Source organism: Dromaius novaehollandiae, chromosome 3 (genome assembly GCF_036370855.1).
Source record: "Dromaius novaehollandiae isolate bDroNov1 chromosome 3, bDroNov1.hap1, whole genome shotgun sequence".
NCBI lineage: Eukaryota > Metazoa > Chordata > Aves > Casuariiformes > Dromaiidae > Dromaius > Dromaius novaehollandiae.
Window position 1 is genome coordinate 8,870,845 of NC_088100.1, and position 15,036 is coordinate 8,885,880.

A 15,036-nucleotide genomic window follows, 5' to 3' on the forward strand; every position below is an offset into this window, starting at 1 on the left:
TTACCCAGGCACTTCAGTGCAAGGTAAAGAGCTGAAAACGGGCCTCCTAGAGTCTTTATTACACAACATCCTTTCATTAATGTTATTAGAATTCCAAACGCCAGTTTGCACTTTGAATTTATCCCCTTCTCCCCCGAATTAATGTCTAAAACTAGGCACATGTACAGAATTCAGGTCAAGTTGAAGTCCCTTTGAAAATTCAGCCTTAAATAAGTAAGCATCACTTTTGCAAAGAAAAAGTTGATGGCTATTGACAAAATGTTGTAGCCTACCTTGTTCCAATTCATGATTAAGGAAAGTAAATATTGTCTGAGGTCTAATGAGAATTCCAATGCAATAAAGTCAAGTGTGAAAGGTACAATCAATAAGTGATGATGCAACAGTATTCATTTGTAGTTTTTTTATTGTTTAGCTCATGGTATTTGGTGATGCTTGAAAATGGAGTGTTAAGAAATTAGTGTTACAAGGATTAACATTCAGATTTTATTTCTGATACTGTTATGCTGCCACAGTCATTACACTCTGAACACTAATTAGCATCTGATTTCTTTTCCCACTAGTTAAAGATTGCAAACTGAAAAATTATAGAACAAAAATACTATGGAAACAAACATCAGTGTTATCCATCAACATTCACAAATTAAAACCCTTAACTTCCACAGCTAATTTTATGTTGCAGGAGAAAGCACTACAATGAAGAACCGTATTTTCCTCATTTGTTCTGTTAGCATCCGTGCTTGAAGGTATACTGAATTTATGAAGAAAGCATCTTTTTAAATGCGTAACAGATCTCAAAGTTCAAGATGGAATTTTTAAATCCTATGTATGGCAGGGCTATCCACCACGGGTTCAGTTTTGGATTTACTACAAGCCTTGGATATAGAGAAGCATACTGCCCTATGAAAAAATCAAGGACTAAATCTCAGTTACTCAGTTATTTCTGTAAGGGAACCAATCTCTTCCAGTCCTTCATCACACAGATTAATTTTTCTCCATGTTGGCTCAACTGAATTGGTGGGCACACAGAGCTTGCTCTCTGTCCCTGTGCTGTGACGTGGGATAATGGTACCTTGTGCGAGGAAAGGATGGGACGATTTGCATCCCCCTCTCCTCTCTGCAGGCACGTTGTGCATGTGATAACTTGTGCGGGCACACCCTGCAGTCTGCAGATACCGCAACGATGTTTGAGCATTCTCTGCAGCTCTCTATACTTTCCACAGAAACTACATACATATTAGCTATGTGAGCTTCAGCAGATCTTCACTGCATTGCTCTGAATATGCCGCTTTATTGGTTCCCATGGCACTTATCTTTACATTGCAGAGCAAGACTTAGGACACGGCTAGAAAACAATGGGTAATTCTGTTCTTAAATACTAGTATGATATTTTTGTGTTAAGGTGACATGGCTTTTGATGACAACTAGGAATATTTGCCATAAAACCTATCCAAAGAACAACTACAGTTCAAATCACAAGTATCTCAAAACTCCTGTTGATCATGTACAGTAACAGATCCCATCCCTTTCATAATGCAGCTCTACAGGTCTTCACACATTGCTAAAAGCAATAATTACTTTGAGATGTTATTTATGTCTCCCATAATGTGACTGCTTTATAAATTCACTAAGTAAATGCATTGTGAAGCTAAACGTAACCCTCATATTTAATATATTATAGAAAAAATAAAAAAATCTCTTCACAGAATATTACCCATCCAGACAAAGAAGATCTCTAATCCATGCAAAAAATTATTTTCTTGCAAGTAGTTTCAATGGAAATTAGGTGGGAGTATTTATTGAGAACACTGAGGGTCTGGGCTGTAACACTGTAAAGAGAATGGCATATCTGTTTTATATAAAGATTCTTGTTATCAAAATTTAGTATTTGCAGAACCACACAAATGACTTGATTCCTTCAGTCATTTAAGTGAGATCTCTTGACCTATTGCAAGTGAAACTGCGTAGCAGCAGTGCCTTTAACTTTTGGCAACTTATTTGTTTACTTTTATTTGGAAGCAGCCAGAGAAGAAACCTAGTGCTGAATGAATACATTATAATATCACCCCAGCATATACACAGCCAAATGAAACATAATTATGGGAAATAAAACATGACATTTCAAATCAGCTCACTAATAAAGCCTAAAAATATATGAAAACCTATCATATTAACTAGCAAGAACTGCTCTTTCACTTAGGGGATAGCTGGATAATTATTCAAACCTGTACAAGACTGGATTGTCAAGTGAAATAATAATACAGAGTATCTCAGGATAATGAGATAGATCTTAAGGCCATTAGCAGTGGCTCTTATTATAATACTAGCCAAGGTTCCCTCAGAGAGAGAGAGAGAATATTTAAATAAAACTAGTAGAGAACTAGTTTCAACTTGTATATTTGAAGAGCTCAGTATTGTCTCACAGTTTCCATTCCTTCCTGGCAAGAAAGCTGTCTATCATGTAAGACTGTGAAATCAGTTGGGCTTTAGAGACTGAAATCCCTAAGGGCAGAAATTAAAACACAAAATAATTTGAAAATTGAGCCACACTGAAATCCATATGGTTTATATTAAGAATCTTATTCTGGCAAGGTTTTAAGGTCTGGTTTCAAAACCCAGTTGTTTTCTCTTTCCTGATTCTTTCTCTCTCCTTCAGAAACCAAACCAAACACCAGCAAAACCGCCTGTTAATAATGCATATCTTGTCTGACATTAGCTTTGACAAGAAGAATTACAGCTTTGGAAGTAAGGGCTTTTAAGAGTAGAAATGGAGGACGACATGACTTTTTCCCTGTAAAACAAGTCCTGCTGATGAGACACTTGTATACACACACTTCATTATCTTACGTGTGTTTGTTTTTTAACCCTTACAGGAACAGGAAAAATATCTGATGAGTGTAAAGAGAGAAGCTAGCTAATCCCTGGCAAAACAGCTGCCAAGCATACCAGAAGGTTTGGTATGGTTAATGTGTCAGCAGTTGTCACGGCTTAGAAATACTGCTCGTTTCAATATTCTGCTGATGAGCCTGTCCTAGGTACAAAGGTCTCCAAGTAGCAAACCAGAGGCAGCTCTGATGTGCCTGGCATATTCAAGGAACTCTCTTCCTTACCTTAATGAATAACTCGCTGCCGACCGCTGCCTCTGAAGCTGTCAAGCAAACCTGAATCTCCTGAACGCTCAGCAGAGCTCGGACAATTAGACTACGGTTCACAGCGGTTGAAGCAAGAACGCTGATTAAGACTTTGCAAATCAAATATTCAAAGGCTCATTTTATGCTCTTTTTGCTTAGGCTCTCATTTGAAGTTTACTTCACCTGGTAGCCAGAGATACGCTGAAGGTTAATTGATGGAGGAAGAGTAAATAACAGCTGATGCTACCAGCCCTAAGTATGTGAGGCATTGAAGAGTGTTCCTAACCTCCAGCGTGCAGCCGCTGACACGCTCATTTGTCTCACTAGGTTAGCGTCAGTAGGGCTCAGAGATGTGATCAAATTACCACAGCGAAAGTGGTTTAAGCTTATGTGTTTTTCCTTGTATTGTATATTTGCACATGGCTCCGATGGCACCAAGTAAGCCTTTAAATTGTGTTAACTTGATCATACGTCTAAGCACCCAGAGCAGTAAATTGGGATAGGTGGCTACAAAGAACGGAGATGATGGCTTTGGAAGAGGGATAGCTTCCACGGAGAACAGAGACATCCCACAGAACCGTGGCAACTCGGTCTACCAGGTTCAGAGCATAAATCTCTCCCCATCCTCTTCCTACAGCATCAACGGTTTGTAACTCGTAAAACTAGCTGGGCAAAGTGCTTGTGTGGGGTTAGATTTTTTTTTAAAGGGAAAGAATTAACAAAAATCTTACAGAGCAGCTGTCTGTGAATTTTCAGCTACCTGCCTGGGTTTGTATCACTTAAAGTCCATCCGGATTTTAAAGAAAAGACAAATTCAGAGGGTCACCATCCTGCAAGGGTTCGAATTGTATATGGAGTTTGGACTTAAAAATGTAAAAGCAGTCCAAACAACCAGCTTCAGAAGAGTACGGCTGAGCTTGTGCCTTAACTCCTTTTCAAGAGAGGTTTGGTGAGGGCTTGCACACACCAAGGTACAATTTCTGTAATAAGCAGGAAGACTTATTGGACTAATCATTTTTAATAGAGACTCCTTGTCTTTATACAGAGCTACACAATAGAACTTAATAGCTTGTGGCAAGTAAATAATTTATACGTGGACTGTGTCTGAATATAAATGTATACATAAAATAAAGCCTTCGGGGTGCTTTTTTTTTTTTAATCAATGTAGTTGATTTTGCTGATAGGTCTGCATTTATATTTTTGCAAGCTGCCTTTTACCCTACCCTCACATGTGGCGCATTTGTGATTTTTAAGGGAGGCATGGAAAATGCTACAAATGAAATCCGAAACTAAGTAAATGGAGCGTAGGTATTTTTAACGTGTCTAGGGTTGGATGCTCAGAAATAACACTGCAATGTGACCGAGCAACGTGGCTCATTTAGCAGCTCCTTATGAGAAAAGGTCAACCCCTAAGCGATGCTAGCGGCTAGTCACAGCGTTTTGTAGCGCTGGAGCCCAGCGACAGCGGCGGCCACGTCCAGCGTGCTGCTCCCACCATCGACCTTCCCGGCCCGCTTGACTTGAGCTGCTTGAATTTTGTTTTGGCTCCAAGTCGAGGGGCGGAGGGTGAGAAAAAGTTTAGCGCTGTGCCTGATGCACAATCGCAGACGAAAGGGAAGTGGGCCGATGTGGACAAAAACACGTATTTCAAAAGAAGCCACACTGAGCGGCACAGGGCGATAGCTGTCTAACGTGCGCTAAGATGGGGAGCGCTGGCTGGTCCAACGGGCCCTACAAGCCGCTGCTGGCTACGAAAGATGCCCGCGGTTTGCCTCTCCCCTCCACAGAAGTGCTTTCGGTCATCGTTAACGCGCAACTCGCGGAGAACGGAGCCACTCCGGCCGGGCTTCCCACGGGGGCGGCAAGGCGGCGCGGGGAGCGCGGGCCCCACTTACCTTTGGGGTGCCAGGGGTCGGTGAACTCGTACTTCCCCACGCCGATGGTCCGCAGCATCTGCAGGCCGTTGGCGGCCTCCTGGGCGGCGGCGGGCGGCAGCGGCGGGGCGGCCTGGCCGTTGGTGGCGGGCCCGGCGCTGGGCAGCGCGGCCGAGGGCAGGGCCGGCGGCGGCGGCGGCAGCAGTGGGCAGGCCATGTGGCCGTTGCCCACGGCCCCGTGGCCCGGGTGGGCGCCGGGGCCGACACCGGTCAGGGAGGACATGCTGAGCGGCTGGCTGTTCGTGTAGAGGGGCTGGCTCTGGAGGTTGACCACCATGTTGCTGAGGGGCTGGGAGGGCTGCTGCGGGAGCTGGTAGTGCGCCGGCAGGAGCGGGAGCTGGGGGCCCACGTGCGGCGGCAGCGAGGGCGTCACGCCGATGACGGGCGCCTGGGCGCTGGCGGCCGGGCTGAAGCTGGGCGGCTGGGTCATGCCGTACGAGTGCGGGATCAGCGCCGGCTGGCTCCCCGCCGCCACCGTCGTCACCCACGGCGCCGCACCTGGGGCACGGAGGGAGGCGCCCAGTGACCACGGGCGACAGCGCGAAACCCCCAAACACCCCCAAACACCCCACGCTTCCCTCCAGCAGCCGCTACGGCTTCTGCCTCCTCACCGTCTCTAAAATGGCTCGGGCTCTGGAGCCACTCCAACCCGCTAAGTGCACAAAATTGCTACCGCGACGCCAGCGCCGTTGTTAAAATCCTCATCAGGTGACGTACGGCATGTTTACGATTTTATGCTTTTTTTCCCCCCCTCCTGCGCTTTATGCAGCTTAAGCGTGCGCGCTTGCAGGAGAATTAACCTCTCCCCCCGCGGCGCTGCCACGGCTCCCTGGCACACGCTCCGTGTGTGTAATAACGGTGCTCCCGCCACGGCAAAGCACTTGTAATTAGGCGTCTGGCATAGCGGCACAATGTATGATACGTGTCTGGGAGCTGGAAATCGTTTCAGGTGGTTCTGGACATAAAAGAGGTCTTGAAGTATTATAGAGTGCCTTTTTGCTTTAGTGAAGGTAGAGAAGGGGGGGGGGGGAAACCCTTTAATGAACTTGCAGGCATCTTAATACATTTATATTAGCCCCAGCACAGAAGCAACTTGAGGGGTCTTTATAATGGGAGGAAAAGAAAAACAGCTAAAGAATAAGAATGGGCTCACAATGAAGTCTAATTTAGAGAGGTAAATGGAGATAGTGCATTGAATTTGCTCTGAACGATTTTCCCCCTGTAGAATTACAAATAGGATTAAAAACATACCTGGGTTTTCATTCTCCCTCATCTGTTTAGATGGTGGCTCATCAGTGTCCCAGGGTGTAGACTGATTGATGGGTGTCTGTCCCCACCTAACGCTCGTTGCAAGTCCTTGAGGCTGATTTTCAGTCTTGGAAATGCAAGGTGTCTACCAGAGAGAGAGAAAAATACAGAATACAGGTGTTAAGACTGGATGGAATAATTAACTCTTCCTCATAGCCAGTCACCTTTTTGTGTGATGGCCTGTTTGTTTCGGTCCAAGAGGGTATCTGAAGACCTTTAAATATCATTTTCCTCCAGGCTGGCGTGAAACGTCTGCATGGAGAATACACTGTATTTGAACCCCTCACCCCCCAACTTCTGGAAATTTAATAAAGCCACCATTAAAAAAACCCCAGCCTTTTCAGAAATAAGTTGCTGCTTTTGCCTTGAAAATAATAAACAACAACTACAGTGATAACTGTTCAGACAGTCACAGCTTATATAAAAATGGGACAATCTTCTGTTTGCTCAGTCTCTTCCAAAAAACGGTGAGTTTTGTTTAGCACAAGGCAGGAAAAGAGAGACTTATTTACAACCGTAGGACAAATTATTGTAGAACAGTAAAGAGAAGTCTTACTATTTACTGTCTGTCAGCCCTTAAAATTGAATGCCAATAAAAAAAGGCAGCATAGCAGTCACTGGCTGCTAAAGTGGGGATGCTGGCAGTTCCTCAGGCACGTTAAAATAACTGCAAAGCAGGGGAAGGATCAGGGCTGACTAATCATCAAGGGGGATGCGACCTGAAGGAGATTTCCAGATAAATAAATGATCGCAAGGGTTTCACTGCTAAGCCAGACACCCCTGCAGTTTCAGGGGTCCTTCCCAAAGAGCCATGCATGCCTTTGCTGAGAAAAGGCTCGTAGCAAAGGCAGGTGCTCCACCAAGTCTCGTTTAGTTAACTCCACAGCATATATCATTGCTGGAAGGTTAAAAGGAGATTTTTTTGTTTTCTTTTTACTGATGTCAAAACCTCTGAAATGAGAAAACGGAACCAACTGCCTATTACCTAGTGAGGACTGAGGATTAAAGCCATAAAGAAGAGGAGACCAGCCTCAGTGACTGCTTGTTTGCCTTAATCTGGGGAGTAATTTAGCTCCGAGGTGGAGGCACGGAGCCTGACTCCATAAACGCGTGGGGTCACGCTGTACCAGCGACATCTCTGTCAACACCACGGACTTTTTGCCCCATCTCGGGTACCACAAACCGTCTCCATCAACACCTTGGCGAGCTCCTTTGCCCCCTTTCAATGCTCACCGCACCAGACTTCCCAAGTTCCTCCTTCATTTTCTCCCTCTCTCCTTCGTCCAAGGGCCTCTGACATTTCTGAACGCTAATTCCTTTTTCTCCTTGAGATTTACCCCCCTTAGGCTGTGGGAGTCAGGAGTCCTGAGTGCAAACCCTGGCGGAAGGCAGGGATTTCTCTGTGCTGCTCTCTTTGCTGGCCAGCTGTCAGAAACAGCACTGCAAATATTCTTCCCCCCTAGAAGCGCTCTACTGTTAAATACAGACGTGCGCAGTGCAAGGTAGTTCTTAATGACTTTCTACTAGGGAATCTTGAAGCGCGAACTTTCAGTTTGTGTCCAAATGGATTTGCCTTTTTTTTCAAAAATGAAGCCACTAACCCTTTCTATGCCAATTTTTTTGTTTTTGTTTTTTACTTCTACTTCTCTTTTCAGTTTTTTTTCTGCTGGTACCAAGGAAAATGATATGCAGGCTTTAGATTCACATTTCCTTCTCCCCTCACCTTCTCCATTCTACTTTTAGCTTTTCAAACCTTCTACAACTTTTGCAACAGAAACAAAAATGACACTCGGGAAAGGAAAGACAAGAGCACACGCCGACAAGCAAGAGCTTTACGATTCATTCTGCTGTGCTCAGTGGCAAAGAAAGGGCACGAGCAGAAGAAATAAATCTCAATTTTGAAATGCTTTCTGTTTATAAATTGCCCTGTGAATAGCCTGAACACTTTTCACTTTAACATTGCACAAAGTCTTTGACAGAGGAGGAAATAATGCTGTTGTTGGTATACCAGTCTACGATCGCAGTATCACTTTGCATGTCGTTAAACTGTTCAACAGTGGCCAAAGCACCCTGTCTCCTCTTGGGCATGTTCTCCCTTCTATATGGTTGAAAGTTGAGAGGTAGACGAAAGAAAAAGCACCACCATCCCTCTCTGCCTATAAATCAGCTGTCATACTTTCCTCAGAAACCCTTGTGTTTATCCCAGTGCAATATGGAGAATTCGGCATTTTTTTCAATCATCAAAGGAGAAGAGGATGCATAACTCAAATTATACCCCACACGTGCCACGTTTCACATGCGGCATCTGCATGTTCCATTTCTTTGTTGTATGAACTGAATCTTATAAGTGGGTTTTGAATATGTATTTCACACTATTGTGCAGCGTTGTCAACATGTGCAGTATCTTGTGTAACTTTGTTACATCCCCAAAGTGGTGTCAGTTTAAAATAAGAAAACATTATTCCCACAGCTTAAATAATACAGAGCCATGCGCATGCTATCATTTTAAAACAACCCATATGTTCTGTACAGAATGGGTAAGAAAGGGAGTATGTCATACAGCTCTCCTAAATCCTACAAAAATAGTTTCCTTTTTTGCAACTTTAAGCTTACTTTCCCACAAACTTCAGCAACACATCAGACATAGATAAAACTGGTGGAGTTTGCACCCAGATCTGGACCTCAATTCTATGCTTTGGGCATTAACAAAGAGGAAAGAGGTTTGATGGTTTGCTCTCAGTAAATAGATACTTCTAGCCTGCTTCCACAAAGTGCTAGTTTTTCCATGAGAACACTTTCACCAAATATACTCACAACTCCTGTTTCTTAAAGGCTCACTAGATTTAAATGCACAAGCCCAGCACATTGCTTTCAAATTGTACTCCTGGTATGAAATCACAGCAGCTATTAATAAAGCAGGGTTTAGACAATAATGATGGAAGATACAGAAAATCAGCTTACTAAACTCCTTGGCTTTTTTGTATTTCTGTACTCTGATCTAATTTCTGCATTATTTTTCTTAACATATAAAGGGTTACGTTACAAGCGTTACATGCCTCTGATCTGATTGCAGCAATTACTGATTTGCATTTTTGGAAAGCAAAATTATTTCCAACATTATCAAACAGGGGAATGTTATGTCCATGAGCCCTGGCACATGATAGCACTTTATTTGATGCTTTTAATGTACAACACAAATGACCAAAAAACGGCCTGTATTATGCTAGCTGTGTAAGGCGAAGAGATGAGATCCATTAGTGATCAGCAGACTTCACAGAAACTAATTGTACTATGTTACACTTTTATCTTTAGCTTTCATGTCAGACGCTTGTTTGAATTAAACAAGAAACACATGAAAAAAAGGAAATGCATTAAAAAATCTACTGGGTATACATTTTAAAATACTGCCAAATGTCTATTTACATGAAAAGACTAGAAGGTTTCTAAAGGGTCTTTTGAAGCCTACCTAGTCAATAGTAGCACTGGCTACCTCATTGCCTGAAATTCATAACAGACTACAAAGATTTCTGAACCAATCATCGGCATCTTTTTAGCAAGCCTAAAATGTTTAACCTGTATTCTTAGTTACAGATAAAGAGCACAAAATCCAAATTTGAGGATTTTTTCCTCTTTTATTTGAAATAACCATTAAGAGCAAATCTAAATTTTCAGCGGAAGCTTACATTTCATGGCATGGCTGCCACTTTGAATTGTAGCAATGAACAGAGATATAGTCAAAAGAAGAGAGTTTTGGAGATTGTGCTGGTTTATGTTTTGAATTTCCCAATAGCTTATCTGTTTGATATTTAATTTAGAGTTAAATTAAGAGTTTCTTATAGTAGTGCTCGGTTCTCCCATTTCTAATCCATATGGTTTAAGAAAAGCAAAATCCCTTTGTTTTATTTTTGAAAATAAATAATTCGCATTTTGACCTCGTTCCTCCTTCTCACACTGTCTAAAGACAATATTCCCTCTCTGTCATAGCTCTCTCCAGGGAAGACCCTCTGACAAGCGGACACTGAGGTGACTAACAAAGGGGAGACACATACAGCCATGATGCAACTAATTGGCAGAACAAATATAAATAAAAATTACATCCTCTTACAAAAGTGGATTTTTTCCTATCCACTTGAAAATGTAATTAATTTACCTGAGGTTAACACCTTGAAGTTATTAATCAGCCACTAAACATCACAATAGCAATTCAAAATAATTCAGAAGGCCCTTCATTATTGGAGAGAACATCTTGAATTAAAACAGTAATCAGTGCAGTGCCATTTTGCATGTGGCAAAACATCCCATATTTGTAAATGACGATTGATATGGAAAACTAAATAGATGCACAGATTTTATAAGTGCACTGAAATGCTCATCAGAAGGATGTCATCTGCATATTTATTGTTTTCCACAAATCACCCAATTTAGGCTTCTGCGGTCAACACAGATACAAAAGGTGACGAGTAGCTTAGTGCTAAACCCAGTGTATAAACCAGCACTTAGGAGCTCTTGTCTCAACTACGTCTTACACCTTCCACCATCAAAATAACTCGTGGAGTTGGAGAGCTTGTAAATGAGCACCTGCCAGGCGTCTCTGCAGCGTGTGAAGGCCCCAAGTCATCAGCGGTGAGCCTCAAAGGGAGAAGGGGTTTGGCGGAAAGCCGCACTCTCCTCATGGGTCGCTTGCTCTAATGCTGAGCTAGTTAGCAACCTTTCCAGCCTTGGATGACACGGACCATCTGTCTGCTTAGACCTCTGTACACCCCCAGCTCCGACATGATTGTTCTTCCTTTCCACCTCCCACAGGAACTAAGGTTACTTCCCTCAAAGACATACAAAAAGCATACAAAGCTGGGATTAGCCCAACTCTCTGAAACTAAGCTGGATGCCCTTTCATCAAGCTTTCTTAAGAAAGCAGACATTGGTGGCAGCAGTCTCCCAGTCCTAAGGAAATCAGCTGCAGTGTGGATGTACGGGCTGATCGGAGCAAGGTGGAACCATTTCAGAGTTATGAGAGGCTAGCAGAGACAAGTCGCCCGGTTGCCTTTTTTTTTTTTTTTTTTTTTTTGCTCAAAGAGTCATAAACCATATCCTATAGGCAATAATAATTGGTGTACAGCTGGTAGACTGAACTGTATTACATTAAAAACCTTCAGGTTCATGGGGATATGCAGAATATCATCAAGAAAGTTTGCAAGTTCACAGGAATCAGCTGGCGCTAAAGACAGAATTAATGATCCAGTCTGTACTGCAGAAGTTAATATGGTCACTACTAGTTGTTTGGGAGGCATAGTTGCAACTAAGTCTGCCCTTAAGTCCCAAGCTTTCTGAATCTTAGACAAAATAAGACCTAATATTTCAATAAGACCTTTACATGAATGGAAACATATAATCTACCATGCTACTAACAAGCTATTACACAGTAATGTCGATGGAATTAAAAAAATGCTCACCACCAACCAAAATACAACAACAAAAATTTCAATAAAATTTTCCCCAGACTCAACAACACAAACCGCTTCCTGGGAGGTCCTTATAAACACATTTGAGCGATTTCCCAAGAGACTTGTAAAAGTGCTGACATCTATCCCAGTACAGCTCAGAGTGCTAAAATCTCTTCAAACAGTTTCATGAACAAAAAAGAGCTAATCTGGATAGAGGGATCTTATTTGTGATTCCCGGCAACCAAAATTATTTTACTAAGGCCTTCATTTAAAGTGATGGATGAGAAGTAGCGATTCTCTGTTCCAATTATCCGAAAGAGATTGGGAATGGCAGCTTAATACTAAGATAATGTATCCAATATGCAGCCCACTCTATTTTCTTTCCCCATTGAAAATAGAAAGGCTAAGGCATACGCATGCATAGAGGAAAATACTCCCTCCCACAGCTTCAGGTTTTACAGCCTGTCATGGGTAAAAGCAACTTCAATTTAATGAGGGAATTCCTTTTAAAGCTGTTAGGTATGACTCGCTCTAACAGATAATTGCTGATGGCTCTGGTGAGGATTTCAGCCTGAAAGTGTCTAAAAAGCCCAGTGGTCTCTGCCCCAAAGAGTTCCCACTGCTAAATATTATATGAAACAGGTATGTGCGTGCATGAGGCATGTGCATGAAACCTAAACCGCACAGGGATAGGTCTTCAGAACTGGAGTAAACTCCCATACCATATTGGACAGGATCCCAAATTTATTTCTGAATGTAGGTCAGCAGCCAAACAAGCTGGTGAAGATAGATGAACCGCTTATTAAGATACACTGATGACAGCAATATGTCCCTAGCACTGGCTTGCTGGGCTGAGCTACAGAAAGGAAATAGTGTTGTTTTACGGGAGGAATGTAATGTAATGTATTAAAAACCTAAAAGATATGGACAGGCCAGTGTGCAAGAGAAACAAGGAGCTGTCCTGCAGTAAAACCTCATTCAAGAACTTGCTCATGGGTGGAGAGAAGAACTCATCTACCTTACGGTTCCCATTACGAGGCAATTCTGCTATGACATAGCGTTGTTTTTCTCCTTCCAAAGCTAATGTGGGAGCAGCAAGAAAGAGAATAATATAGTTAACTCATAGGAAAAATGCTGGTACCCAGCAGAACAGACAAAAGAAGTCTTAGTTCCCTCTTGAGTTGAGAGAATAATTCAATACTGGCATCTTAAACTCCATCCAGGAACAAGCCAACAAGCCAGTGCAGGCTCTGGAGCACCGAGGTATAGCCTCCAGGCGAGACACATCACTTAGCGATGGGGTGCCGTCTGCATCAATTCCAGTTTTCCAGATGATTTAAAGACACCCCTCACCTTGAATTTAATAGTGCAGCCTTGAAGGAACTGAGAGTGCAGACAGGCCCACCTCCCAGAGAGGCACAACTGCCTTTACGCTGCCCTGATCCCTGCTGCCGTGCATAGCAGTGATTCTCGCCAGCTGGCCTGTGAGCTGACTGCCAGAGTCTTCCCCCCGCCAGCATCAACTCAGCCTTTCCCAGAGCGAGCCTCTCCACCATCTCATTCTCATTTGTGCCCCCATTACCTTCCTAACAAAGCCAGTAAGCCAAATCCCCAAGCTTTGGCAACGGAAGGGAAGACAACTCCATATCGAGAACATGTCAACTGCTACTGTCTCATTAACCCTTTTGAAGGCTCCCTGTCCACACTGGGTTCAGGTTTTGGGAGACAAGGGGACGCAGGAGAAATTATAGAAGAGGAGGGAGAAAGACAGGATAGGGGAAGGCCAAGAATCGACCTCAAGTGGTGCCTCCTTCTGTCCACCCACTGCACAGTGCTCAGGACAACCACTGCTCTCCTCTGAGACACCATGAACGTCAGTGCACAACACTGCACTCGAGTCCAGAAGCCCCACTTTGGCCTGAGCAGAACCTGCTCTGCTAACACGGTCTGCACGCAGATCAACTCCAAATCAGTGCACAACTGCCAATGTAAAATCATCTCACAACGGAGCAGAACGTGCAACATTGTCAACCATTAGGCAACAGAGAACGGGTACTGCTCAGCGCACGAGGGCCCTTCCAGGTTTTGTGGGGACCCTATGGCAGAGGCACCTAAACCCAGTTCATCACAAATCCTTTTTGCCAGAGGGCAAAAGGAAAAATGATTTTGTGCCAAATTTCCCTGGATTTTTTTAGATATTTAAACAGGACTTTACATTTCTTTCTGGATCAGGGCCTCAAGCATTAGAAAAAAAAAGAGGAATAATTTAAAAACTAAAAGCTATGTCACTTCAAAATCCAATCCCTGCTTTAAGTTACTTCTATAGAAGTTCCCTTTTGTTGTATTGGATGCCGACATTTTACATTCAAACCCTCTGAATTCAATGTTTCAATTGTAGAACACACTCCTTGGCAGGAGAGTGCATGTTCTCTGCCTACACAGCAGGCACATAAAAAACATAAAAAAAAGAAGAAGAAAAGAGTGTGACTGTTGAATAGTGCTGCATGATATTGCTGATTTATTAACTTGGCTTGATCAATATGGCTATCGTCAAGGGCACATTTAGTTTGCACATAAATTTCACTTCCTAACAAGCACTTTTGTGTGTTCACGTTAGTCTCCATAATCTGATCCAGGTCTCAGGAAGCTTTCTTTAAGAGAGAACAGAGAAATCTTTTTCTAAAAAAAGGATCAAAGTATACTCAGTCAACTCTCAAACAAAAGGACAGCCAGTACAGTAGAAACAGCATGCTTACCTTTCACAGCAGAAAGAAAAATAAGCCTATAGGTCCAAATTTATAACTGCCTTAAGTTCATCAACATCAATTGAGATATTAAATCATGGCTGAATTTGGCTCATAGCAATCTAAAAATTTCAGCTTTCTTTGAGAGTCTTCCATCAGTAAGATGCTAATTTAATGCATAATTTAAACTCCACTGTCCTTTAACTCAGCATTTGTAAACAATTAAAAAAGAACTAAAAATCCTTTTACATTTATAAAGCTGCCCCTCTTTTCTACTGTAATACAACAAAGACTTTCCAATCAAGAATTTATTTATTCTTTAAATCTGAAAGTAAAAGCCATATAAAAGATGAGGAGAAACTGATATACAAAATAAAATAGTTAGCTTTGCGATGTGTACATTAAGACTACTAAATTTCACATCGTATTTTGAGGGAGTGGAAGAGGAATCCCAAATATATTACACTTTATTCAAATTTTA

At 42.6% G+C, this 15,036-nt stretch overlaps 1 protein-coding gene across 6 annotated transcripts in view; it reads right to left on the reverse strand.

Moving 5' to 3' along the window:
- The window catches only part of KLHL29 (kelch like family member 29), a 374,292-nt gene that overhangs the window by 124,411 nt on the left and 234,845 nt on the right, over window positions 1-15,036 (reverse strand). For all 6 annotated transcript variants that reach the window (XM_064508357.1, XM_064508356.1, XM_064508354.1 and 3 more), the window contains 2 exons: window positions 6,314-6,455; window positions 5,024-5,560 (listed from right to left, as the gene is read on the reverse strand). In XM_064508357.1, the coding sequence (XP_064364427.1) occupies window positions 5,024-5,560; window positions 6,314-6,455 (679 nt within the window). The remainder of the gene's footprint in view (window positions 1-5,023; window positions 5,561-6,313; window positions 6,456-15,036) is intronic.